Source organism: Stenella coeruleoalba (assembly GCF_951394435.1).
Source record: "Stenella coeruleoalba genome assembly, chromosome: 7".
Taxonomy (NCBI): Eukaryota; Metazoa; Chordata; class Mammalia; order Artiodactyla; family Delphinidae; genus Stenella; species Stenella coeruleoalba.
In genome coordinates this window covers 89,629,968-89,655,481 of record NC_137153.1, presented here as the reverse complement: position 1 = coordinate 89,655,481, position 25,514 = coordinate 89,629,968, and the positions used below count along the sequence as shown (strand labels likewise).

Sequence of the window (25,514 nt, the reverse complement as noted above, 5' to 3'; positions counted from 1 at the left end):
TTCCTGCCTAGAGAAGTTCCTTTAGCATTTGTAAAGCTGGTTTGGTGGTGCTGAATTCTCTTAGCTTTTGCTTGTCTGTAAAGGTTTTAATTTCTCCGGTGAATCTGAATGAGATCCTTGCTGGGTGGAGTAATCTTGGTTGTAGATTTTTCCCCTTCATCAGTTTAAATATGACCTGCCACTCCCTTCTGGCTTGCAAAGTTTCTGCTGAAAGATCAGCTGTTCACCTTATGGGGATTCCCTTGTATGTTATTTGTTGTTTTTCCCTTGCTGCTTTTAATATTTTTTCTTTGTATTTAATTTTTGATAGTTTGATTAATATGTGTCTTGGTGTTTTCTCCTTGTTTTATCCTGTAGGGACTCTCTGTGCTTCCTGGACTTGACTATTTCCTTTCCCATATTAGGGAAGTTTTCAAGTATAATGTCTTCAGATATTTTCTCAGTCCCTTTCTTTTTCTCTTCTCCTTCTGGGACCCCTATAATTCTAATGTTGGTGCGTTTAATGTTGTCCCAGACGTCTCTGAAACTGTCCTCAATTCTTTTCTTTCTTTTTTCTTTATTCAGCTCTACGGTAGTTATTTCCACTATTTTATCTTCCAGGTCACTTATCCGTTCTTCTGCCTCAGTTATTCTGCTATTGATTCCTTCTAGAGAATTTTTAATTTCATTTATTGTGTTGTTATCATTGTTTGTTTGCTCTTTAGTTCTTCTAGGTCCTTGTTAAACATTTCTTGTATTTTCTCCATGCTATTTCCACAATTTTGGATCATCTTTACTATCATTACTCTGAATTCTTTTTCAGGTAGACTGCCTATTTCCTCTTCATTTGTTTGGTCTTGTGGATTTTTGTCTTGCTCCTTCATCTGCTGTGTGTTTCTCTGTCTTCTCATTTTGCTTAACTTACTGTGTTTGGGGTCTCCTTTTCGCTGGCTGCAGGTTCGTATTTCCCTTTGTTTTTGGTGTCTGCCCCCAGTGGCTAAGGTTGGTTCAGTGGGTTGTGTAGGCTTTCTAGTATAGGGGACTGGTGCCTGTGTTCTAGTGGATGAGGCTGGATCTTGTCTTTCTGGTGGGCAGGACCACGTCTGGTGGTGTGTTTTGGGGTGTCTGTGACCTTATTATGATTTTAGGCAGCCTCTCTGCTACTGGGTGGTGTTGTGTTCCTGTCTTGCTAGTTGTTTGGCATGGGGTGTCCAGCACTGTAGCTTGCTGGTCGTTGAGTGGAGCTGGGTCTTGGCATTGAGATGGAGATCTCTGGGAGAGCTTTTGCCATTTGATATTATGTGGAGCCGGGAGGTCTCTGGTGGTCCAGTGTCCTGAACTCGGCTCTCCCACCTCAGAGGCACAGGCCTGACACCCGTCTGGAGCACCCAGACCCTGTTAGCCACATGGCTGTGCCAAGCCAGACTCTGGTCCAACATTGCCTATATTTTTGTTTTTAGTGTGCACAGAGGAGCATGTCCTAGGAGTCATTAACTTACTGACCTCCCTGGGCAGGATGTGGGTCTCATTCCACCATTGTTTTATTGTTTTGGGGCATGTCTCATGCTTCTATTGCATGGTTTTGTTGCTAGGCAAGCCTGCTTCCTTGAGTGATTATTCACTTACAGGGGTCCCCCATACTTTTTTCTTTTACTTATGATCCCTTAGTGGGATTAACTATTTAACCATTTGCTTTGTCCCTTTACTCTGTCCCTGTCAATTTCAGTTGCTTTATTGGCCTTCTGTGGAGCAGCCCCCAAGCCATCATTCAGGATTCAGACTCCAGGAAAATCTCCCTATTTTATAAGTCAGCTGATTAGCAACCTTAATTCCATCTGCAATGTTAATTCCCCCTTGCTATGTCACACAGCATATTCACAGGTTCCAGGGATTAGAACATGGACATCTTTGGGGAGCCATTATTCTATTACAGGAAGACCACAAAGATAGGTCTTGAGGGGAACTGTTCCCCACTTTGCTTCATGGGAAAGTCCTAGTGGGAATTACCTGCCCCCCCACGGGCCAGGAATCCAGCCTGACTGCCTGAACCTGAGGTTCATACCAGCACCCCAAGGGGATGCAAAGCTACAGGATAAATGTAGTGCATCTTCCCAGCAGGCCAGTTTTGCTCAGAGACATGGGAAGAAAAAGCATTATTTTTATCTTAAGATAAACATAGATATGTTATTGGAAGGCTAAATATACATGAATTTTCAAGATAAAATAATAAACTTTAAAGAAATGCCATGCTTTGCCAGTGGGCTGCTATGGGCTGTACCGTTTTTCACTCCCGTCCTTAAGAGTATATGTCTCCTGCTTCTCTGCTTTTAGGGACACTTCTGGAGAAGAAAAAAAAAGTCTAAGAAAGACTAATTTTAGCTAAATAAAAGAGAATACTCATTCTGGGTGTGGAATCAGTCTGTCAGAGCCAAGAGGGACTTTGGAAAACATCTTTGCTAACCCTCTCAGGCTTACCCCAGGTCTCACGACCAAAGTGGGGGAGTCGGAGCAGGCCTGGGCTTCTCGCCACTTCACCAGTGCCCACTGCTCCAGGTCAGGGGCACCTCCCAGCCTGCATCATGGCCGGCCTCTAATAGCTCAGCCACCTTTGGGCTCATTGCACCTTACCCCTTTCTACAACGTTGAACATGGTTTCATTTGATTTTTCAGCAGCCCAGTGGGGTAGTGGGGTAGTGTGCGTCTGTAGGAAACCAGGAAGCTATTAAACGTAGGCTGAGACAGATGCAGAGATGGCAGGAGGTCAGTGTCAGGGTCAACCTTGATCTTCTAGCAGGACCCCACACTGCTGTCACAGGGAAGCAAGATGGGTTGCCTTCTGCTTTCCTGCTCTTTTAAATGCACATCAGCTGTCTTAATGTCTCAGGGTTACACTTGCTGCTCAGGTCCTTTGACCTCAAAATCCATAGGACTTTTCTCCATGAGTCATTGCTGCAGACTCGGTACTGAGCCCCAGCAGCCCAGGCCTGGTGGGGTTGGCCTTCTCAGCGTGGGAGGTAATATATAGGAGTGAGTGGTCAAATGCTTGGGCTCTGGGGCCAGACCCACATTGGGTCGAGGCCAGAGTCACCACTTCTTATCCCTGTGACCTGGTGTCTTAGGTTGAACTCCTTAGAAACAGAGCCTGGGATTCTTGTGAAAGAGATTTATTGAGAGTGGGCTCAGGAGAAGGGGAGAGAAGCAGGATAAGGCAAGAGGGGAGCTAGGCCAGAATGCCTTTTGGCTGGAGATGGGTTTAACCTGGCCTCATCGCATCTCTGGAGCACAGTCTGCACCACAGAGCTGGTCCCACCTTTCAGCAAGGGGGCTGGAGTTTTCTACCCATGTGAGTCAGTCACTGGCTGCTATGGGATGTGGGGCACAACATGGCCTTCTAGGGCCAGGAAGCTCCCCTTGGCTGAGGGAAGTTCTCCAGAGAAGGGAGGGAGCTGGTGGCAGCCCACCATCGCTGCAGCTGGGTTGGGTGCACTAGCCCCGAGGAGGGGATCCAGCAGGACCAACAGTGTCTGCTGTGCCTAGGAAAGTTGCTTAAGTCTTTGGGCCTCAGTTTGCTCATGAAACTATCCAGAGTGAGCATAATTATAGCACGTACCTCCTAGGGCAGTGGCTAGAAAGAGCTCGGGAGCTGTCATTTATTTTGACTCTGCTAGGATCCCGTGTAAAGTGGGGGTTTATACAGTAGTGCTTTGAATTGAGTCATCCTTCTTAAGTGTCATTTTTTATATGTGAGATTTTAGCTCCCTTTAAGGGCCCCAGAGACAAAGAGGTCCTAGACAACAGATGAGAGGGGCCAGGGAAGAGGAAGGGAAATCCACCCAGGGTTTGGACTGAGTACCCCTCCCCAGGCCTCCTGCCCCATGGCTGTTCCCTTCCATTTTTGCCCCCCATGGGTGTGGCCTGTTGAGGGTGTGAACATAGGTCTCTGCTACCATCCATTACCTTAGATCTAGCCCTCTAAGAAGAAGCTGTCATTTGTCTGATCTCGGGACATCTACTTTCACTCCAGGCGGCCCCCTGCAGAGCCAAGAGTCCATGGCAGGGCTTTTTGAGACCCTGCCCTCTGCCACGTTCCAGCTCTAACATCACAGCACCATTCTGCACTGTCATCCTTAGAGATGGTCATGGCTGTCCTCCCCTACCCCTGGCAGTCCTTCAACTGCCCCAAAGCCCTTTCAGCCATAGAGGAGAGTGCACTGATACCCCTGGTAGGGAGGTGGGTGGGCTTGGCCAGAAGCAGGGTCCACTGCCAACACAAAATCTCTTTCCTCTCTCTGGATTTTAAGGAAAACATACAAGTTATGCAACATTGAAAAGTGTGATTCTGGAACTTTTGTGAGAGTGTGGGTGTGTTAAAAACTTTTAAGATTCCCCCGATCCAAAATGTTTCCCTTCACCCCTGAATCTTCCAATAAATTGCTACTCCAGAAAGAAGAACCAGGCATATCCGCACTTTTCATACTCTCAGGAGAACTCCTCTGCCCTGGGAGTACACATATCCCATTTTGAGAAGCACCTTCAACTCTTTATGCTGCTCTCATGGGCCCCCTAAGGATCCCAGTCCAGTCATATTTCCCATTATCCTCTCCCTACCCTGGGATCCAGGCTCCACCTGCACTGAGTGCTGGCTCGTCCTCTTTTCTCCCAGGCTTTGCAGCATCTTGCCCTTCTTACTCACTGTCTAGAGTCAGAGTGGGTGTGAATAGCTTCCTGCATCAGGCATAACCTGGCCCCGGATAGGCTCTTTCTCCAGGACCCTCTAATGGTCAGGGGACACCAAGGCAAGATTGCTGGTTTTGGGATGCTGTGCTGGATTTGGGAAAGATTTTTGCCTCTCTGGGAAGGGGTTAACAAGATCAGCGATCCCTTGGGCCCCCATCCAGTCCTAAAAGTTTGGGAGCATAGAACCAAGTAGTCAATGCAACTTGGTTGTCATGGCAACAGAGACACTAAATGGTCCACAAGTGGCAGAGCTGTTTATTTATCTGTTAGCAGGTGGTCAGGTGGTCAACCATGAAGATGCGAGTCCCTCGGTCCATTCAAGAAATGAACATGGTGAACCCAACCAGTACCTAGGCCCTAGGCTAGCAGGATATTAGTGCAGTTGATGATAATAACCAGCAGATATTGAATAGCCAATGTGGGCCAGGCATTGTGCTTGTGCTTCACACAGCATTCATTCACTTAATCACACATTTAATACCTATTTATTGATATATGTGTCATGCCTTGTTCTGGGAGCTGGAGACCCAGAGATGGATCAAGTTATCCTCAGTCCAATGGGGAAAACAAACAAGTAGACTCAGGCCATGATAGAGGGAAGCACAGAGTGCTCTGGGCCCACAGAGGAGCAAATGACCACCAAGCCTAATGGGACAGAGATGGTTTCTCAGAGTAGGAATGCCTGAGCTAAGGCAGGAAGGGGGAGTAGCAGCTCTCCAGGCACAGCGTGTAGGGTGGGAGAGAATGGCATTCTGGATGAATGAACTTGTAGAAAGAAAGAAAGGGGACAGAGTGAGAAAGTGAATGAATGAATGAGTGAATGAATGAAGGAGTGAATGGCAGACCATTTAAGAGAACTGCAGGTAGTTCATTCTCCCTGCTGTGGAGGAGTAGCAAAAAATGTGATTAGAGAAATGAGCAGGAGTGAGTTGGTAAAAAATTTGGAATGTTCCAAGGAGCTCAGAGTTTGATCTGTAAAGCTCCAGGAGCCATGGAAAGATTTTACATAATCAAATTTCAATCTTGGAATGATCCCCTTGTGTGCTTTCTGGAGACTGGGTGGATGGAGCAGGACTAAAGGCAGGGATCCAGCTGGGAGGCTGTAGTGGTTCACCACGTAGGGAGTGATGGTGGCTAAACCCAGGGCAATAGGGCTGGAGACATGGGGGCGATTCAGGAAGCTAGTGAGCAGACAGAACCAACAGGCCATGGTTATGGCTAAGATGAGGAGAGGAGTGAATCTAGAATGGCTCCCAAGTTTATGATCTTAGGGAGTAGGAGGTTGACAACTCTGTTCTAGAGATGGACAATACAGGAGGAGGAAGTAGGCATGTTGGGAATGATGAGGAGTTCAACTTGGGGCATGTTGAGAGAATCCAAGTGGAGGTGTCCAGGGGGCAACTGGAGAAAAGTCTGGGCTGGGGAGAGAGACTTGGGAGTCCACAATGCTCAGAGGGGAGTTGTGGCTGGGGTCATGAATGAGATTGCCCAGGGAGAGTGATGAGGGCAGAACTGTATGGAACACCAGCATTAGGGATGGGCAGAAAGACGAGGAGCTGATTGAGAGTCTGAGCAGGAATGACCAGGAGGCAGGAGGGAGCCAGGAGAGAGCACCATGGAAGCCAGTGGGTGGGTTTCATTACCATGAATCCTACAACCACTGGGTCAGGCAGGGAATATTATCCCCATTTCAGAGATGAGGAGATTGAGGCTCCAGGACATTAAGACCCAGGGTCATGTAGCTGGTCAGTGCCGGAGCTGGGATGTGAACCCAGGTCTCTCTGACTCCAAAATCCAATAAGCTGTTTCTACTATACCGTGTTTAGCAACACAGGGCTTGGCACAAAGTAGATGCTCCATAAATGTTTGCTGGATGGATGGATGGATGGATGGATGGATATGGGTAGGTGAATACTGTTAGCAGCAAGAAATGCTATAAAAAATTCAACAAACAAGCAGAAAGACCCTGGAGTGTGCCCGGGAGTATGGCCACAGAACAGAAGCAGCTTAGAACTTTCTATAGCATTGCAGCCATGGTGATGACAAAGGCTTGCCTTCCTTCAACTGCTCTGTTAATGATCTTTTAAAGTCCTTTCAGAGGAAAATTTTTTTTCTTCTTTCCATTCTTGCTTGCAAACGAAGGGTGATTTTAGAATCCAAGTCTTTTTTATTTTGCTAAAGTACATGATGAGTAAAATGGCCTCCCAGTCAGCACTTTCCAATTTTGAAAGATGCTAAAAACTGATCTTTAAAGGGATGTTTCTCTTCTTTATGCATCAAAGAGCTTTGAGGCTTGCTGGAAAGGACGGGGTAAATGGCAGCAAGGTAACATCACCTGCAGGGCTGAGTGTCAGTGCGGAGGGCAGGACTGGGATGGAGCAAGCGTGTGGGCCGGGGCCTGGCTGGTTTCCTGGAGGCTACCTGTACATCCTCCTTCTGCCTGTTCTATATGGGGGCAGGGCAGGGTCCCTTCCCCTAGAAAGCAACCGAGAACCCCTTACCCTGACCCAGGAGGGAGCCTCAAGCAGACACTCAGTAAATGTTTGTTGAATGAATAAATGAGTGATAGGACCCATGGTACAATATATACCTATTAACCATATTGAGATATTAAGATAATAAGTAACCATTTATAGAGCTTTTGAATATAGATTTTCCTTTGAAATAAAGGGAGAAGAATAGGTTGGGAGAAGGTTATAAGACACTAATTCTAGCTGGGTGTTTACTCTGTGCCAGGAACTATGTTAAGCACTCTATGAGGATTATCTCATTTAGTCCTCTCAGCAGCCCTCTAAGTACTGCCATTATCTGCATTTTGCAGATGAGGAAATTGAGGCTAAGATGGGAAAAGGAGCCACTTGAGGCCACCCAAGTGGAGCTGAGATTTGAACAAAGCTGAGAACTCAAAGAGACTCTGAAACTTCTTAATTGGGAAGCTCTGTGGACTCGAGAAAGGTGGAAAAGTCTAGAATACTAGAGGGGGAGGGGGTGTTGGCTGGAAACCTGTTTCCGCTGCCAACTCCCCTGGGGACCTTAGAAGTTACTTTCTCTCCTCTGGCCTCAGTTTCCCTATGTGTAGAGTGAGGACGGAGAGCAGACGCTGTCTCAGTGCCCCGGAGCGTTTGCCTGCCCTTGTTGGAGGAGAGCAGGGGAGACAATGAGGCTCCTCAGAGCCTTTAGCCTCCAGCCCCAGGGTTTACCCACGAGACCACGCAGGGCCAACAGCAGTAGCTGAGGGAAAGCTGGGCCCAGAGAGAGCCATAGATCCAGGCTCGGCTGGGCTGGGGGGTGAGGTTTTGCCCTGCCCACCCCCTCAGGCAGAGCTCTTGCTGGGGAGCCTGGGGCATGTGAATGATCCCTGCCCGCTGCCTCGAGCCCTCTGGGCTGTGCCGATCACACGCTCACCTTCACATCGTGTCCTTCTGTCCACAGGGCAACGACGTGCGGATCATCCTTGGCCAGTTTGACCAGAATATGGCAGCAAAAGTGTTCTGTTGTGTAAGTAACACTTTGGTTGTGTCATGGATGTCTTTGGGGAGGTTCATGAAGCGTTTTCTTGCACTCAGTGTCACTGCCTGGTCCTTGAGTGGACCGGAGTCTGGGGTGTTGGAAGCAGAAGTGTTATTCTCACTGCTCTTTCATCTTTCCGTGGAGCTAAAACCCCAGGACTCAGAACAGTGCAGTTGTAGGAGGAACCAGGAACCTCAGTTTACCAAACCCACTGTCTTACCATTGCTTCAGCGCTGCCAGCTAGTTTTAAGTCTCCTCCACCCAGCCTTGCTTAATGGAGCAGTGCTGTGTGCACCACACAGAGGGAGACACCAGATTCCAGGGCGAGACCGGGAGGCCTCAGACCCCTTCCTGCCCTGTAAGCAGGGCTCAGAGACTCAGGTTTAGCACAGACCGTCAACTGTTCAGTATCTACCACTGAATCCTTTTAATTGTCTGGTGTGTGATAGGTGACAAAGTATATTCTTAAACCTTATCTCACTTAATCTTTCCAATAACCATGTGAAGCTACTATTGTTACCCTTGCTTTATTGTACCCTACTATTGTACCCTTGTTACAGATAAGGAGCTAGAAGCCTAGAGAGGTGGAGAAGCTTGTCCAAGGGTTGTTTTATGGCAGAACCGGGCTCCATCCCCATTCACCTGATTCCCAGTCAAATCCTCTTTTCTCCACATGATATTCTTTTTTTTTTTTTTTTTTTTTTTTGCGGTACGTGGGCCTCTCACTGTTGTGGCCTCTCCTGTTGCGGAGCACAGGCTCGGGACGCGCAGGCTCAGTGGCCATGGCTCACAGGCCTAGCCACTCCGCGGCATGTGGGATCTTCCCGGACCGGGGCACGAACCCATGTCCGCTGCATCAGCAGGTGGACTCTCAACCACTGCGCCACCAGGGAAGCCCTCTCCACATGATATTCTAACCTGAGCATATGTAAGAGTTCTAACACAGGGACTATGTCTTTCCATTCTGATGCCCTGGCTCACCCTCCTCCACCTCAGGGTCAGGAGAGAAATCAACAGAATGAGAGCCTAGTTACATGAATTGTCTACCCAATAAGCTCCTCCTCTTAGACTGAGGTTATTCTAGGTGCGGTCTCTAGTGATGAGCCACAGGCCTCTGTTTTCTTTGACCTTTTTTCAGTAACTTGGATGAGATTATAAAAATAGGCGTATAGGAATTTTAGAAGTTGTGAAATATGTTGGAAGATAGCCAGGGTGTAAAGAACCTTAACAAGCTGGAATGTTTAATTGAATCCAGGAAGACTAAATCTAATAGTCCCAATATAAGGTTATATTAGAACAAATTGGGCTGCCTATGTCCAAGATGATAGAGGTATAGCTGAGGAGTACTGTACGTTTAGAACAAAAGAGACTTTGGAGTCTCAGTTGACCTCAAGGTTACCGTGAGTAACCAGTGTGAGCACAGCTTCCAGGGAGCCGAGGTGACCTTAGGCTGCACGTCCACAACTAGGGCGGGTCGTCCCTCTGCTCTCTGCTGGAGAGACCCCACCTGGGGTATCCTGCTCAGCTCCTGGTGCCCCATTTCAGGAGAGATGCAGAAACTGAAAAGAGCCCAGGAGTAAGGAGAGAGCAGCGACCGGAAACCATAGTCACCCAGGGATATTTCCTCATGAAGGCCCAGGAGCAAAGTGGGAACTGCCTGATCACCTTTCAAAATAGCAGGGAGGAAGGAGAAGCTATAGGCTGACATTTCAGGGGACGCTGCGTGAAGCTTAGTGCTCAGGAGTCAGTCTGCTTGGGCTTGAACTACTGGTCTGCAGCTTAATAACTGAATTTGGGCTTGTTGACACTTTCTGAACCTCAGTTTTCTCATCTGTAAAGTGAGGATAATAATAACACCTGTCTCATAGGATTGTTGTGGAGCTTAAATGAGCAAAAACACCTTGCATAGTGGCTGACGTACAGTGAGCCCTCTGCAAATGTCAGCAACCTTTTTTTATTTGTTTATGTAAGGTCTCTGAGGATGGAATGGACCACCATTGGGCTGACGAATTTACTAACTGATGGACTTTCCTAGATTGTGTTAAGCATCCTGTGTCTCAGTTAAGGGTAATTAAGGAGTATTTCCATATGAAAATCTAAGGAGGAACATGAGAAAAATTGAAAAAAAATGGAGCAAATTGATTTAATACATTTTATTTCAAAAGTCATAATACTTTGCATGTTACCATCTAAGGTCCAGAAATGGCCCGTTTAGAAAAGGAAAATAATGCTCCAATTAGAAGACATAACTTTTTAGAGAAGAAGCTGGGTTTTTTGGTTTTTTTTTTTTTTAAAAAAAACCCAAATTTGTTTATTTATTGATTTTTGGCTGTGTTGGGTCTTCGTTTCTGTGCGAGGGCTTTCTCTAGTTGTGGCAAGCCGGGGCCACTCTTCATCGTGGTGTGCGGGCCTCTCACTATTGCGGCCTCTCTTGTTGCAGAGCACAGGCTCCAGACGCGCAGGCTCAGTAGTTGTGGCTCACAGGCCTAGTTGCTCCGCGGCATGTGGGATCCTCCCAGACCAGGGCTCAAACCTGTGTCCCCTGCATTAGCAGGCAGATTCTCAACCACTGCGCCACCAGGGAAGCCCCCTACATATCCCCAAGACCTTGCAAATAGCTGGCACATGGTGGATGATTGTCGATCAATTAAGGAAAAGTAAATTAATAAAAATGATCTGTGAAGTTGCCACACTGAGCACTGGCCATCTCCTGTTTGCACAAAATGCAGACAGACCTCCTATTTTTTTCATTTGTTTTTAGTATTTATTTCTTTATTTATCTTGGCTTCACTGGGTCTTAGTTGCAGCACGGAGGATCTTTTAGTTGCAGCAGGAGGGATCTTCTTTTAGTTGCAGCATGCAGGCTCTTAGTTGTGGCATGTGGACTTCTTAGGTGCGGCATGCATCCGGGATCTAGTTCCCCAACCAGCAATCAAACCTGGGCCCCCTGCATTGGGAGCACAGAGTCTTACCCACTGGACCACCAGGGAAGTCCCCTCCTGTTCTGATTTGAGCCAAACCCTAAGCTGAGGCGTGGCTGTGATTTCCCTCCATGCTGTGCACTGTGGTTATTTTCTGAGTGGCATTTCCAGCAGCATGGTTTCTATTTCAGAACAGACGGCATGGCTGTCTTCCTCTTGACCCAAAGCCCCAGGCTGCTTGCCTTCTACACAGCACGGGACATCATCCCACCTCTTCATCCCACTTTCTTCTTCCTCTTGGACTTTGGGTATCTTCAGATGGACTTTTTCTTAGAGTCTTTGCTGGCTGCTTTATTCACTGAGTGGTTTCTCAGAAGTTTTTGGTTGGGGGTTTATTCCGTGTGTCAGACCATCAGATGGATCTGCCTGTCAGGACTGTCAGTCTTATCTGGTTAGGAAGGAGTTCTTCTGGCAGGCCTGGAAGGTCCTGAGGAGAGTCTTCTCAGTGTCCTCACACTGAATCAAAACTCTGGCGTGTGATGGAGGGAGGGGCTGCTCGGAGCAGAGACCCTGGGAGAGAACCTCTCCACCCATGTTAGGGTCAGAGCACAATGGGATGGAGACAACCGCATCTTTCCCATCCAAATGCTGCAATGCAAACTTTGCAGCGTGTTGCTGCATGTTCTTTTTGGTTTTGGTTTTGGTTTTGGTTTTTTCGCAGTACGTGGGCCTCTCACTGTTGTGGCCTCTCCCGTTGCGGAGCACAGGCTCTGGACGCGCAGGCTCAGCGGCCATGGCTCACGGGCCCAGCCGCTCCGCGGCATGTGGGATATTCCCGGACGGGGGCACGAACCCGTGTCCCCTGCATCGGCAGGCAGACTCTCAGCCACTGCGCCACCAGGGAAGCCCCTGCATGTTCTTGAGATTGGACCTGCCACCCAAGGGGAGAGTAGTCTCTAGCAAATGCAAGGACTATTTATAGCCCTGTGGCAAAATGTTCATTTCAGTTCCAGCAAAGGACGAGCGTGGCCTGTCGCTTTTGTCTTCTCCTCCCTCCTTGGTGGTCTATTCTAAATTCTCAAGCACTCTAACCTGGGTTCTGGTTTTAGTTCTGCCAGCTGTGTGACCTCAAGCAGGCCACTTTACAACTCCAGCCCCCGGCTGCCTCACCTCTAAAATGGAAGCGACAACCCCTGTCTTATTGGCCTCATAGGATTGTCGAGAGGCTTAAACAGGCCACCGAAGGGTGACTGTGATCCCAACTGTTAACTGCTTTACTGATGTGAGGATTTATTACTATTATGGTTATGAAATGCCTATAAAAGGGAAATATCCTTCTTGCCTGAGAAAGTGAGGAGGCAAAAGGAAACAATAAAAAGAGGAAATTGGATTTTTAAATTACATCATGGCTACCTGTCTGCAGCTAATGAGAACAAAGTCGTTCATGGGACTGAAGAACATGAGCTCAAGACTGCCCATCATCACCTGGTAGGGCCCATTTGGTGGCCACAGGTCCTGAGACCACATTCCTACTAGAGACAAAAACAATGAAAACCAAGGTGACCAAGTAAACTGAAAATGTGTTCAGTCAGTCACTCTACAACCATTTATTGGGTGCCCTCTTACACCAGGCACTGTGCTAAGCACTGGGGATCCTGGAAAGAGCAGACACCACCCTCCAGGAGCTCCCTATTTGGCAAAGGAGACAGACAAAGATACCAGCAGCTTCTTAAGGCTCACATGTCCAACAATCTCAGCCCTTCTGAACGTGAGAATACCAGAATGGAGGCCCAGAGGCCTCTCTGCAGTTGCTTTAGACACTGTATGCTATATTTAAGCCCAGTCTACCTCCCTTGTAGGAGAGCCTTTTAGACCCTCACTCAAAGCCTGTGCTGTGTACTTTTTTCGGCACGTATGTTTAACACTCCCTGCTTTCCATAGCAGTTTAAAAGCAGCAAATTCAGAGTAAGGAGAGGGATTTCATGACAGTGAAAGTGACAGCCTAGACCTGACAACTAGAAAGGAGACAAAGCCATCAAAAGTAGATCAGAGGGCTTCCCTGGTGGCGCAGTGGTTGAGAGTCCGCCTGCCGATGCAGGGGACACGGATTCATGCCCCCGTCCGGGAAGATCCCACATGCCGCGGAGCGGCTGGGCCCGTGAGCCATGGCCACTGAGCCTGTGCGTCCGGAGCCTGTGCTCTGCAACGGGAGAGGCCACAATAGTGAGAGGCCCACGTACCAAAAAAAAAAAAAAAAAAAAAGTAGATCAGAAACTCCAAGAACAATAGTCTGGGGCCATTTGGTGTTTGGGCCATGCCCAAAAGTATCACTGTGCATGGCCCATAGGAGTGGCTAATTTTCAGAATAAAGCCATGAGTTCTGGAAAAGAGAGTGGCATGAGAAGGAGCAGCCACAATGTTCCCGCACGTAGTGTTGGCCAGGTATGGTACACATATTACCTCATTTATTATTTCTTTTTTATTGAAGTATAGTTGATTTACAAACTTGTGTTACTTTCTGGTGTACAGAAAAGTGATTCAGATATATATTCTTTTTCATATTCTTTTCCATTGTGGTTTATTACAGGATATTGAATATAGTTCCCTGTGCCATACAGTAGGATCTTGTTGTTTATCTATTTTATATATAGTAATTGATATCTTCTAATCCCAAACTCCTAATTTATCCCTCCCCCCCTTTCCCCTTTGGACACCATAAGTTTATTTTCTATGTCTGTGAGTCTGTTTCTGTTTTGTAAATAAGTTCATTTGTGTCATGTTTCAGATTCCACATATAAATGATATCATAGTATTTGTCTTTGTCTGACTTATTTCACTTAGTATGATAATCTCTAGGTCCATCCATGTTGCTGCAAATGGCATTATTTCATTCTTTTTTATGGCTGAGCAGTATTCCACTGTATATATGTATCACTTCTTCTTTATCCATTCATCTGTCGATGGACATTTAGGTTGCTTCCATGTCTTGGCTATTGTAAATAGTGCTGCTGTGAACACAGGGATGCATGTATCTTTTCGAATTAGATTTTTCTCCAGATATATGCCCAGGAGTGGGATTGCAGGATCATATGGCAACTCTATTTTTAGTTTCTTAAGGAACCTCCATACTGTTCTCCATAGTGGCTGCACCAATTTACATTCCCACCAACAGTGTAGGAGGGTTCCATTTTCTCCACACCCTCTCCAGCATTTATTATTTCTAGACTTTTTTTTTTTTTTTTTTTTGCGGTACGTGGGCCTCTCACTGTTGTGGCCTCTCCCATTGTGGAGCACAGGCTCCGGACGCGCAGGCTCAGCGGCCATGGCTCACGGGCCCAGCTGCTCCGTGGCATGTGGGATCTTCCCGGACCGGGGCATGAACCCGCGTCCCCTGCATCGGCAGGTGGACTCTCAACCACTGCGCCACCAGGGAAGCCCTATTTCTAGACTTTTTAATGATGGCCATTCTAACCAGTGTGAGGTGATATCTCACTGTAATTTTGATTTTCATTTCTCTAATAATTAGCGATGTTGAGCATCTTTTCATGTGTCTATTGGCCAGCTGTATGTCTTCTTTGCAGAAATGTCTATTTAGATCTTCTGCCCATTTTTTGATTAGGTTGTTTTTTTGTTCATATATTACCTCATTTAATTCCTACACCAACCCAGTGAGATGGGCTTTGCTTTCCACAGGCTATAGATGAGAAAAGCAAGGTCCAAGGAGTTGTGTGCCAGAGTTACCCAGCTGGTATGTGGCAGAGAATCTAGTGCCACTTGACTATAGTCTTTTTTCTTTTTTTTTTTCAAAAAAATCAGTAGAAAAAATTTTATCTTCATCAAAATTGACTAATATTGTAAACAAAACGTGTTGTCATTCAAATGGACTGAACTTCTGTTTTCTGGAAAATTCACTCACAAGGAACACCTAACAGAACAATGGCAGGTCAGACAGCTATCACAGCAGATCACTGGGAGGCTCCTGACTTCCTGCTCCATGCTGCCTCTAAATTATCACACAGTCTTTGGTCTCAGAGAATAATGCAAATCTGCCTTTGCATCTGATCAGAAGACCTCCTCATGTCCTCACTAAGTATCTGTTGACGCTTACTTACCATACATTCGTAATAAGTGGCGCTACCTTGCCTCAACCTTTTAAGACTGAGAAAGCTTCCAGAAAGTTTTACTTTGTTTGTTTTGCTAAGAAAAGAGAGAAACTTAAAAAAACAGGCTTTGAATCTTGTCCTCTTGACTTAGCTGAATGTGTTTGAGCAAATTCCTCAATCTCTGAGCCTCAATGTCTTCATCTATAAGATAGAGATAAATAGCACATAACTCATAGGGTTGTTGTGAGAATAAAATAAGATAATGTATATAAATGGCCTAGCACATAATAGGGGCTCAATATATGTGAGTTCCTCCCTGCCAGTGAAAGATGAGAGTTGTGAAGTCTCACAGGTTCTGCCATTGATTAAATGACCTGGGGTCATTGGGATGACGCTTTTGTTCAAAGGTCTAGCCCCCAGCCAGTTTTGTTGAACTGGGGTTTTGTTATATAATTGTAATATTAAGGCTCTCTGTGTTTTTTCTACAACAGTTTTGATTGGGGCAGCATTACAATGTAGTTGGTGGAAAAAATGACTATGATCTGAGGCTGCATTATGAGAAATACAGTGTCTAGAATGAGAGAGGTGAAAGTCCCATATCATTAGAGGAGTCTAGAGAAGAGGTGATGTGATCATTACCTTGAGATAGTTGAAGGGCTCTCTTATGAAACAATTTCAGTTTAATCTCCGGTGGCTTCACTGAATCAATGGACAGAGGCCATAGAGATGGAATCTGAGCTTAAGCTAAGGAACAAATATTCTAATTCACACTTACCCCAGTGAGATGCTCCACACTGCAGGCTGGGCTTTTTCAGGTGTTGAGAGAGTCTTAGAAGAGTTGCCTCCTCAGATGTAGGAATGAAGGGAACACACCTCTAACTCTTAGACTCAACAGTAACTATTCTCTAATATACACAAATATAAAGGGCTCTGGCCCACCCTTTCTGGGCAGACCGTCGATTAGCATGCTGGAGCCTAAGTGGAGGGCAGCCAAAATGTCCCTGGCATCCAGAGCAATGTTGCAGGCTTCTTTCTCCACACCCTCCTGGCCTCTATGCTGTCTCTGTTCTAAGCCAAGGAACATAAAGGAGTGTGACATGAATTGTTTCCCAACGTGTCCTCCTAACATAGGTGGCTCCCTAGGAACAAATTGCTGGATCGTTTAAGGTTCACATTTTTTAATGTATACAGTTCATCACAGTGCGCAGAGAGCATTTACATACACCACTGCTCTCTGTAGTCACTTCTGGGTGTTTTGATTACTGATAGGAATGTGAGCTCTACTCCATTCTGGACCCAACTCTGATGGAATGTGACATACCTACAAATTGGGATTTTCTGGGTGCATCTAAGCTATCAAAAAGCATGCTTTTCCAGATAAAAAAATCATCACAGTAAGAATTAAAGCCAAATGGGGGTATATTAGAACAGTCTGACAACTTTTTGTTTAAATGGGAGGCAGGCAGTGTGGCTTTGCAGCGTAAGAGTAGGCAGACCTAGGTTCCAGACTGTGGACCTTGGAAAAGTGACTTTCCCTCTCTGGTTTCCAGTTTCCTCATCTCTAAAATGAGGATAATAAACTCTGCCTAGACCATCTCAAAGGGTGGACATGAATGACAAATAAGATGCGTGTAAAGTATATAAATATAAGGGACTTTTTTTTAGGATCTGGATTTATGTACACCATGCTTTGGGTAAAGATTTAGAGAGATGTTCAGTTTGCCAAGTGACATCTTATATAAGTTGTATGCTTACATTAAATTTTCTTGGCCCCTTGCAAAATTGCTCCGCCCTGGATTATATTTTAAGGTTATGATCTCAGCTTTTAGTAAAGATCTATACAAAAATAGCCTTATGAAATCTGTTTGTTGTAGGGGTGGTGTTGATACCATGCTAGCTAATTTGACAGTGACCTCCATATGAGGCATTTTGTTTAGGGATTAAAGCCTAGAAAACATTTTGTGTCCCTGAAGAACTCGTATGTTTTCTCCTTACTGAAAATAAGAGCTATGCAATTAATATTGTTGCCCTTTTCTCTTGGGCTGCCAGGAAGTTTGTGGTGAAATATGTAGCTTATATCTATAGTGTTGGAACCTTTGGTGGACTTGTCTACGTTCTGTTCCCTTTACCTCCAATAAGCATATTATAATCTATATTTTCCCAGGCACTTATGTTTTTATTTTATTCAGTATTTTATTATTTTAATATACATGTTTCCTATAAACTACCTTATATCCCTTGAGAGATAATGAGGAGGAGACCAAGCAAGTAATAGAAAAATTAACAAATCCTCTAGTACGAGGAACCCTGAGTCCCCTCCACCTTTCCCACAGGGTACAAAGCTTTGAACAAATGTTTGTCTCTTGGTGCCTTCATGGTCAACCCATCTGTTGCAGGCATATGAGGAGAATATGTACGGTAGCAAATACCAATGGATCATCCCGGGCTGGTATGAGCCTTCCTGGTGGGAGCAGGTGCACACAGAAGCCAACTCATCCCGTTGTCTCCGGAAGAATCTGCTTGCTGCCATGGAGGGCTACATCGGCGTGGACTTCGAGCCTCTGAGCTCCAAGCAGATCAAGACCATCTCAGGAAAGGTTGGTGCCTTGGCCAGCTCATTTCAGCCCCCAAGCCCATCTCCTTTAATCATGCTGTCCAATGATGTTGGCAAAAAGCACCTAGATCTTGTTCTGGCCTTTGCTGTGTGATTTTGAGCAAAGCATGTGACCTCTCTGAGCCTCGCTTATCTGTTAAATGAGGAGATCCAGCTCGCTACTGCATGGCCTTCTAGGGAATTGTGGGAATCAAATGAGGTAAGGGTGCTTTGTAAGCACGTAACATAGTGTATGCGTAAGGGGTGGAGTCGTGACTAGTATGGGACCAACTGCAGGCACTGACTTTCAGACGAGGCCACCATTTCATCCTGTGCCCCTCTGACCTGGAATGTCATTTCTCAGTCTCACTGATGCTCCTGTCAGCCTGGAGGAGACGAACTACCCCACAAGTAGACTTGGGGAAACATGTACTAAAGACCAGAAAGATTGGTCCAAACCCCAGTTTTGCCACTTACCAGCTGTGTGACCTTGAGCTTGAGTTCTCTGAGCCGCTGTTTCTTCATCTGTAGAGTGGTGGTGAAAATATCTTCCTCCGGGGTCAAAAGGTGGGCTGAATGGCAGATTGTGCAATGTGGTTGGCATGGCACCTGACATCTTGTGCTGTCATAACTAGGAGGAAGACCTTGGCAGGGTGCTTAGGTCCTCAGGCCTCCACTAGGGATGTTCCCACTAGGGATGACTAACCCCTGGCCTGCTTATCTCATAGGGCTGTGAAAGAACAGGTAGTATGGTGCATGTAAAAGTATTTCCAAAGTACACTATTCTCTATCAGTGAAAGCATTATCAAGAATCAGGTGGTGACAGTCCCAGTGAAGATGGCAACATCCATCTCTCAATTCTAACCACCAGCCAAAGTTCAGTACAGCAGAGCACATGATTCTTTTCTGTCTCCTCTGATCTCAGATTTTTAAATTCTCTGCCAACCTTCAACTTCATTTAAAGGATCAACTTCATAGTAAAGTAAAAAATATATATATTATTTTTATCCATTATTTAATCTCAGTCAGAGCCAACACTACAAGAATGATTTATTGATTTGTCCAAAAAGGGCAAATCATTAGGACACATTTTATAAGCAGCTCTGTAGATCACGTGACACCTGAGAGATCCTGGAAAAACACTTTGGGTAGAAAATGTTGAAAGAAATATTTTCATACCAAAATCAATGACAATATGAAGTTTTTGGAGATGCTGACTAATGAGAAGAAACAACTCATTTTTATTTCAGTAGGTATTATTTTTAAAGTTGTTGAAGTTTACAGTTTATTAGAAGATACTTGGGTCCAGGGATACCCTAAACTTTAAAAATAGTATAAAGTTTGAGGAAAATACAAAAACTAAAATTCTGTACAGGCAGACAGTATAATAATTAAAATGAGAGACTTAAGGAAGACCAAAGATGTAAATGATTACACATGAGATCTGTGAAGCTAAGTGGGGGTAAGGGCCATGAGACGCCCCAAGGGCCTCAAATGTCGTTCCAAGGAGCGTGAATGCTGCCCGGGGTGGGCGAGCCATGCACAGATGTGAGCATGTGCACAGGAATGCATTTTGGGAAGATCATTTTTTGCAGTGTTTTTTCAGAGTAAATGTTTTGACTTGATAACATCTCCCAGGTCACTGACTTTCCTTTTTAATTTTAAATTTTTAAATTTGGGCCTGGTGAGGAGGCTGACCTCACCCCCATATCACTGTGCCCATGAATGGACACCTTGGGGCTATTCCTGGGACTGTTCATTTCATCTCACAGTGTGGGCCACCCACTCCTGGGCCTCCCAGGATGGAGCAGTGCCATCAGAGCAGAGCCAGGCAGACTCCCAGCTTGGGGCAGCTTCTGAAATTCCAGGCGACCTAGTCCCTGTCCCGCAGTCTTTGAGACAAGAGGCAGCATTTCTTATATTATCTCGAGGTCAAAAGATAATTGAAGTTACACGGGGAAATCTGAAACTCTTTGCCTCTTGGACTCAGAGGGTTGAGGACTCTCCTAGAGGTCATGTAGACCAGCCTCTCTCATCAGACTCTCAGATCCTTCCAGTAGCACAGGAATCACTACTTGTTCCCTAATTTTCCCCACTGGTCCCCATCCCTTGTCCCTATAGGGCCCATCCCTCCAGTTGTAACTTAACAGTTCCAGGGCCAGGACTAAGGGCAAAATTTAAGGGGGTGCCAAAGACCTCAATGGAAAAATCCATGATGAACAAAATATCAAAATTTTAAATAAAGACAAGATCCACAAACCAAGATTAGGGTGAACTGATTTGAGTCACATAATTACAAGAACACATCTTGTCTTTATTTAAAATTTTGCTCATCGTGGATTCTTTTTTTTTTTTTTTTTTTTGCGTTAGTTTTGATTTTTTAATCTTGATTACTGAGGGTTTTGGCTCCTTCTTCCATTTTGCCCCTGAAGGGAGGGCCTCACTCACCTCCCCCTGGTCCTTGCCCTGCACAGGTTGTGTTCATCAAGCCCCTTCCCATGCTCAGCCCATGCTCTGCACTTCCTCTTGTTGAGTGCTCTCTCCCCAGGGTGTAGGGCCCAGAGTTGATAAGGCATTCGTATTTGTGGTCTGACCACAAGCCAACTTCGTCAACCAATCTTCAAGAATGTATGGCTAAAGGAAGTTGTAGAAAGTCATGAAATAGTTCTTGAATTTGATTTTGCGGGGTATGTGACTGCTGGGGACCGTGTCAGCATGGCACAGGCTGCTGGGTCGATGCCTGTATTCTGGGGTCCATCAGTATCCATGAAGACAAGCAAACACGTATAGAAGCAAGTCAGTGGACTCTTGCCATCTTCACTGTTTACACATAGGAAAGCTGAGGAGCAGAAAGCGGAAGGGCATACCCAGGATCCTTGTGGTGAGTTGAAAAGTGGCCCCTAAAAAGATATGTCCAGGCCCTAACACTTAGAACCTGTGAATGTGACCTTATTTGGAAAAAGCGTCTTTGTGGATGTAATTAATTTAAGAATCTTGAGATGAGATTATCCTGGACTACCTGGGTAAACCCTAAATCCAATGACAAGTGTCCTTATAAGAAAAAGGCAGAGGGAGTTTTGCCACTTGGGGAAGATCACGTGAAGACGGAGGCAGAGATCGGAGTGATGCGTCTACAAGACAAGGCACGCCAAGGATTGCTGGCAGCCACCAGCAGCTAGAAGAAAGGCACGGTAACAGATTCCCCTTGGAGCTTACAGAGGGAACCAACCCTGCCAGCACCTTAGTTTTGCTCTTCCTGGCCTCCAGAACTAGGAGCAAATAAATTTCTGTTGTTTTAGACCACCCAGTTTATGGAAATTTGTTATGGCCACCCCAGGAAACTGATACAGTCACCCAGCAGGTCAGGGACAGATCCAGGAGTGGAAGCCAGGACTGCTAAGTCCCCACTCACTGCCCCTTCCCCTCTACCATGCTCTCCCTCTAGACATGTGACATGCTTAGGAGCAGAGCACATCCAAATCAGCCCTTTCTGTGATTTCTTAGCGGGCCTGTTAGTAAGTGGCAGAACAGGACAGTATGGGTCTGGTAATCAGGAGATCTAGTACAAATCCTGGCATTGTCACCAATTAATCTGCCACCTCAGCTAGACAGTCACCATCCCTGGGCCTCAGTTTCCTCAACTGAAAATGAGAGATTTGGACCATATAACTCCTGGCGTCCTTTCACAGCAAAATTCTCTGTAAGTATGGTATTGAGTTATTACAGCAAGCTGTGTGATATGGTTATAATGTTAAACCCTGGAACCCCCAGGACAAAGGTAACTCCTGATAAAGTCACATAATCAGGTGCAACAGTGGCCCCTCTTGAAATGCATTCTCCGTGGTTGCCTCTTCCATATGCCTGTCTCTGGTGCCAAGCTGTCCCCAGCTTGCTCATGGGCACCCAGGAGATTTCTGGTAGGAGGAATAACAAGGTCATGGTCTCCCTCCCGAGCAGGTTCATCAGTCCCTTCCCATTGGAATTTCCAGTGATGGGACAAGTGCAGACATTTGGGCTTCCCCGAGTACATTCAGAGCTCAGTCTTTCAGAACCTCACGTAAACAGCCTCTGGATACTTGCTTTGGCCCTAAAGGCTCTTTCCCCTTGTTAAACTTCCGCATCACCACTCTATTTCCCCAAAGTGACTCTGTTGACATTGGTGATTTCCAGTGTCAGCTTTCACTTTTCAGCATCCCACTGGGTTTGTTTCCACTGTGAGCATTTACAGTTCTGGTGTAAAATTCCAGTGATGGCTCAGCCTCTCTAATAAGGACATTCTTCCCGTTACCATTCTCCTGCTGAGACACACAGAGTTGGGCCAAGGCACCAGATGGAAAAGTTCACAGAACCGTGGAATCAGTGGGAATCTCAGAAGTGGGCCCCAACCCTCCATCAAAGACACAGGCTCATTCTTTGGAAGAGTTTTGTAATGTTTTCCGGCAAGAAGCTTCTGTGACCACCCACAACTATTTATCCAACACAGCAGAACAAGAGGAAACAGAAATCTAGTGAGTCCTCAACTTAGAGCAGTGACCTGGGAAAAGCTGCACCCATCTCATTGTCACTGCCATCAGAGCGCCATAACAAAGAACCTGGGGATTTTAGGGAAGCTCTGGGCTCTCTAGAGAGGAGGAAGGGAAGGTGCCATGGAAAAGTAGAGGTGCTCCCCAGGTAGTCGAGCTTTACAGTGCTGCTGCCTCTGCCCATACCTTCCCCACAAAGCTCCTGTTCCCTTCTGCTTCCCTAAGTACCACATCCCTGGGAGACAGGCGGTGCGGCAAAGGAATATGGGCTTGGGAAGAAGCGTGTGGTGGCCTTTTGGCACTGGTTAGATGTGAATCTTGGCCCCACCATTTCCCAACTGAGTGACTCTGGAAGACAGATAGTTGTTCATGCAACATCCATAGCCCCTCTTCCCCCTCAGTAACATAACTCTTGTTTTTAACTGGGTATGTTGCCGCCCATCTGAAAATGTACATTTCCCAGCCTCCATGTAGCTAGATACAGCCAGGATTCTAAGTCTAGCCAATGAGATTTAAGTAGAGGTATTATACAAGACTTGTAAAATCTCCTTTAAGGGGAGAGCTTGCCTTTCTTTTTCCTTCTCCTTTGTGTTGGCTGGAATATGGATGGGATGGCTGGAGTTATAGCAACTATTTTGGATCAAGAGGTGACCTTGAGAAGGAAACTTTATTCTAAGATAGCAGAGCATAAAGATAAGAGCCTGGGTCCCTGGTTACACTGTGGAGTTGCCATAGCAACCCTGCACCACCTACCCATGAACATCTTTTCCGTGAGAAAGAAAGAAACTGTCTCATTTAAGTCAGTGATAATTTTTTTTCTGTTTTATTCAACTGAACCTAATCAATAGTGATGCAGTGACATTGGGCTAGTAATTTGGCCTTTCTGAAATTGTTTCTCATTATACTGGAGTAATAATATCTCTTTTACAGATTTAGAAGGATTAAATGAGGTAATACAGAGGAAAATATCTTGCCGAGTGCCAAGCACACAATAGATGCTCAACAAATTGTAGTTCTCTTCCTCCATCAGCGCAGTAGCCTTATGGGCAGGAGAAAGGAGTAGTGAGTCAGTTTATACACACAAATATGCTCTGGTTTGTTGTTGGGATTTTACTGAATCTATAGACTGATTTAGGAAAAACTGACGTCTTTGTAATATAGGGTCTTCCCATCCATTCAATTTCTCTCAGAAATGTTTTGTAATTTTTTGTGTGGAACTCTTGCATGTATTTTATTTGATTTATTTATAGGTATTTGATGTATTTCAGTGAATATATGTGCACATTACTATTGGATGCATGCTTGGGGTGGTATTTCTGAGTCATAGGGAATACATATGTTCAGCTTTAGTAGCCACCACCAAACAGATTTCCAAAGTGGTTATACCAATTTACACACCCACCGGCAGTGATTGAGAGTTCCAGTTGGTTCACATGTTCACCAACATTTGGCATTGTTAGCTTTTTAATTTTAGCCAATATAGTGGGCGAGTAGTGGTATCTCATTTTTGTTTTAATTTACATTTCCTTGATGACTAATGAAGTTGTCGATCTTTTCATATCGTTATTGACCATTTTGATATCCTCTTTTATAAACTGCCTATTCAAGTCTTTTGCCCATTTTTTCCACTTGGATTCTCTGCCTGTTTCTCATTGATTTGTAGAAGTTCTTTTTGTATTCTGGATATGAATTCTTCGACAGTTATATGTATTACTTATATCATTTGTGTCCTGTTTAAGCATCTTTGCCCACCCAAGCTCATAAAGATATTTTTCTATCTTGTCTTTTAGAAGTTTGTTTTACCTTTCACTTTTAGATATAGAATTCACGTGAAATTGATTTTATGTAAGGTCTAAGGTAAGATCAAGATTAATTTTTTCCGTATGGATAGCCAATTGATTCAGAACCATTTATTGAAAATCCTCCTTACCCCCCCCCATGCTATAGTATCATCTTTATCATAAATTAAATGAGTATATATAGTGTGGATCTGTTTCTGGACTTTCTGTTCTCTTCAATTGTTCTATTTGCCTACCCTTTAACCAATACCACACTGCCTTAATAATTGAAGTTTTATAAGACCTGATGGGTGGTAGTGTTAAGTCCCTCTTCTTCTCTGAGATTTTCTTGGGTGCCTTGAACCTGATGTCATGTTCCATTTTAGATCTACTCACATATTTACACTTCCCATTACTTTTCATTCCTCCCTTCATTTCTGTTCTGTTTATGATCACTGTCCTTCTGCCTGAAGAACTCCTGTTGGTCTTGCTTTTACTACGGGTTTGCTGGAGACATATTCTCTCAGTTTCTGATTGTCGAAAATTTTCTTTCATCTTTAAGATTGAGAGATATATTAACTAGGTGTAGAATTCTAGATGGTTTGTTATTTTCTTTTAGCACTTTCAGATGTCATTTCATTGTCTTCTGGCGTCCATTGTTTCTGTTAAATCAGCCATCAGCCTTATTGTTGCTATTTTGAAGATCATGCATCCTTTTTTTTTTTTCTCTAACTGCTTTTTTTTTTTTTTTTTCTTTTGTGGTACACAGGCCTCTCACTGTTGTGGCCTCTCCCGTTGCGGAGCACAGGCTCTGGACGTGCAGGCTCAGCGGCCATGGCTCATGGGCCCAGCCGCTCCACGGCACACGGGATCCTCCCAGACCGGGGCACGAACCCGCGTCCCCTGCATCGGCAGGCAGACTCCCAACCACTGCGCCACCAGGGAAGCCCCTGGGTTTATCTTGATTGGAGTTTAAGCTTTATGGAACTTCATGCATCAGTGGATTGATATGTATTTGGGGAAATTCTAGGAAAATATCTCTTAAATATTGCTTCTACCTATCCTCTCTTTCCTCACATTTTAGGACACCAGTTATACATGTGCTATACCTTTTCAACACATTCCATATATCTCTTATGTTCATTTCCTGTTTTCTATCCTTTTTTCCTCCCTGTGCCTCAGTCTGAATATTTACTACTAACCTTTCTTCCAGTTCACTAACCTACTTTCTGCTGTGTCTAATATGCTGCTTCATCCATCTGTTGAGTTCTTAGTTTCATTTGTTGTTGTATTTTTAAATTTTTTTAGGATTTTCATTTTATTCTTTTTTTCTTTCATTGCTTCCAGTTTTCTGGTGATATTCTATATCT

The 25,514-nt window shown here is 45.2% G+C and overlaps 1 protein-coding gene across 2 annotated transcripts in view; it reads left to right on the top strand.

Annotated features, from left to right (window-relative positions):
- The window catches only part of GABBR2 (gamma-aminobutyric acid type B receptor subunit 2), a 365,550-nt gene that overhangs the window by 188,773 nt on the left and 151,263 nt on the right, over positions 1–25,514 (top strand). For both annotated transcript variants that reach the window (XM_079926892.1, XM_079926893.1), the window contains exons 5-6: positions 8,149–8,214; positions 17,647–17,847. In XM_079926892.1, coding sequence (XP_079783018.1) covers positions 8,149–8,214; positions 17,647–17,847 — 267 coding nt within the window. The remainder of the gene's footprint in view (positions 1–8,148; positions 8,215–17,646; positions 17,848–25,514) is intronic.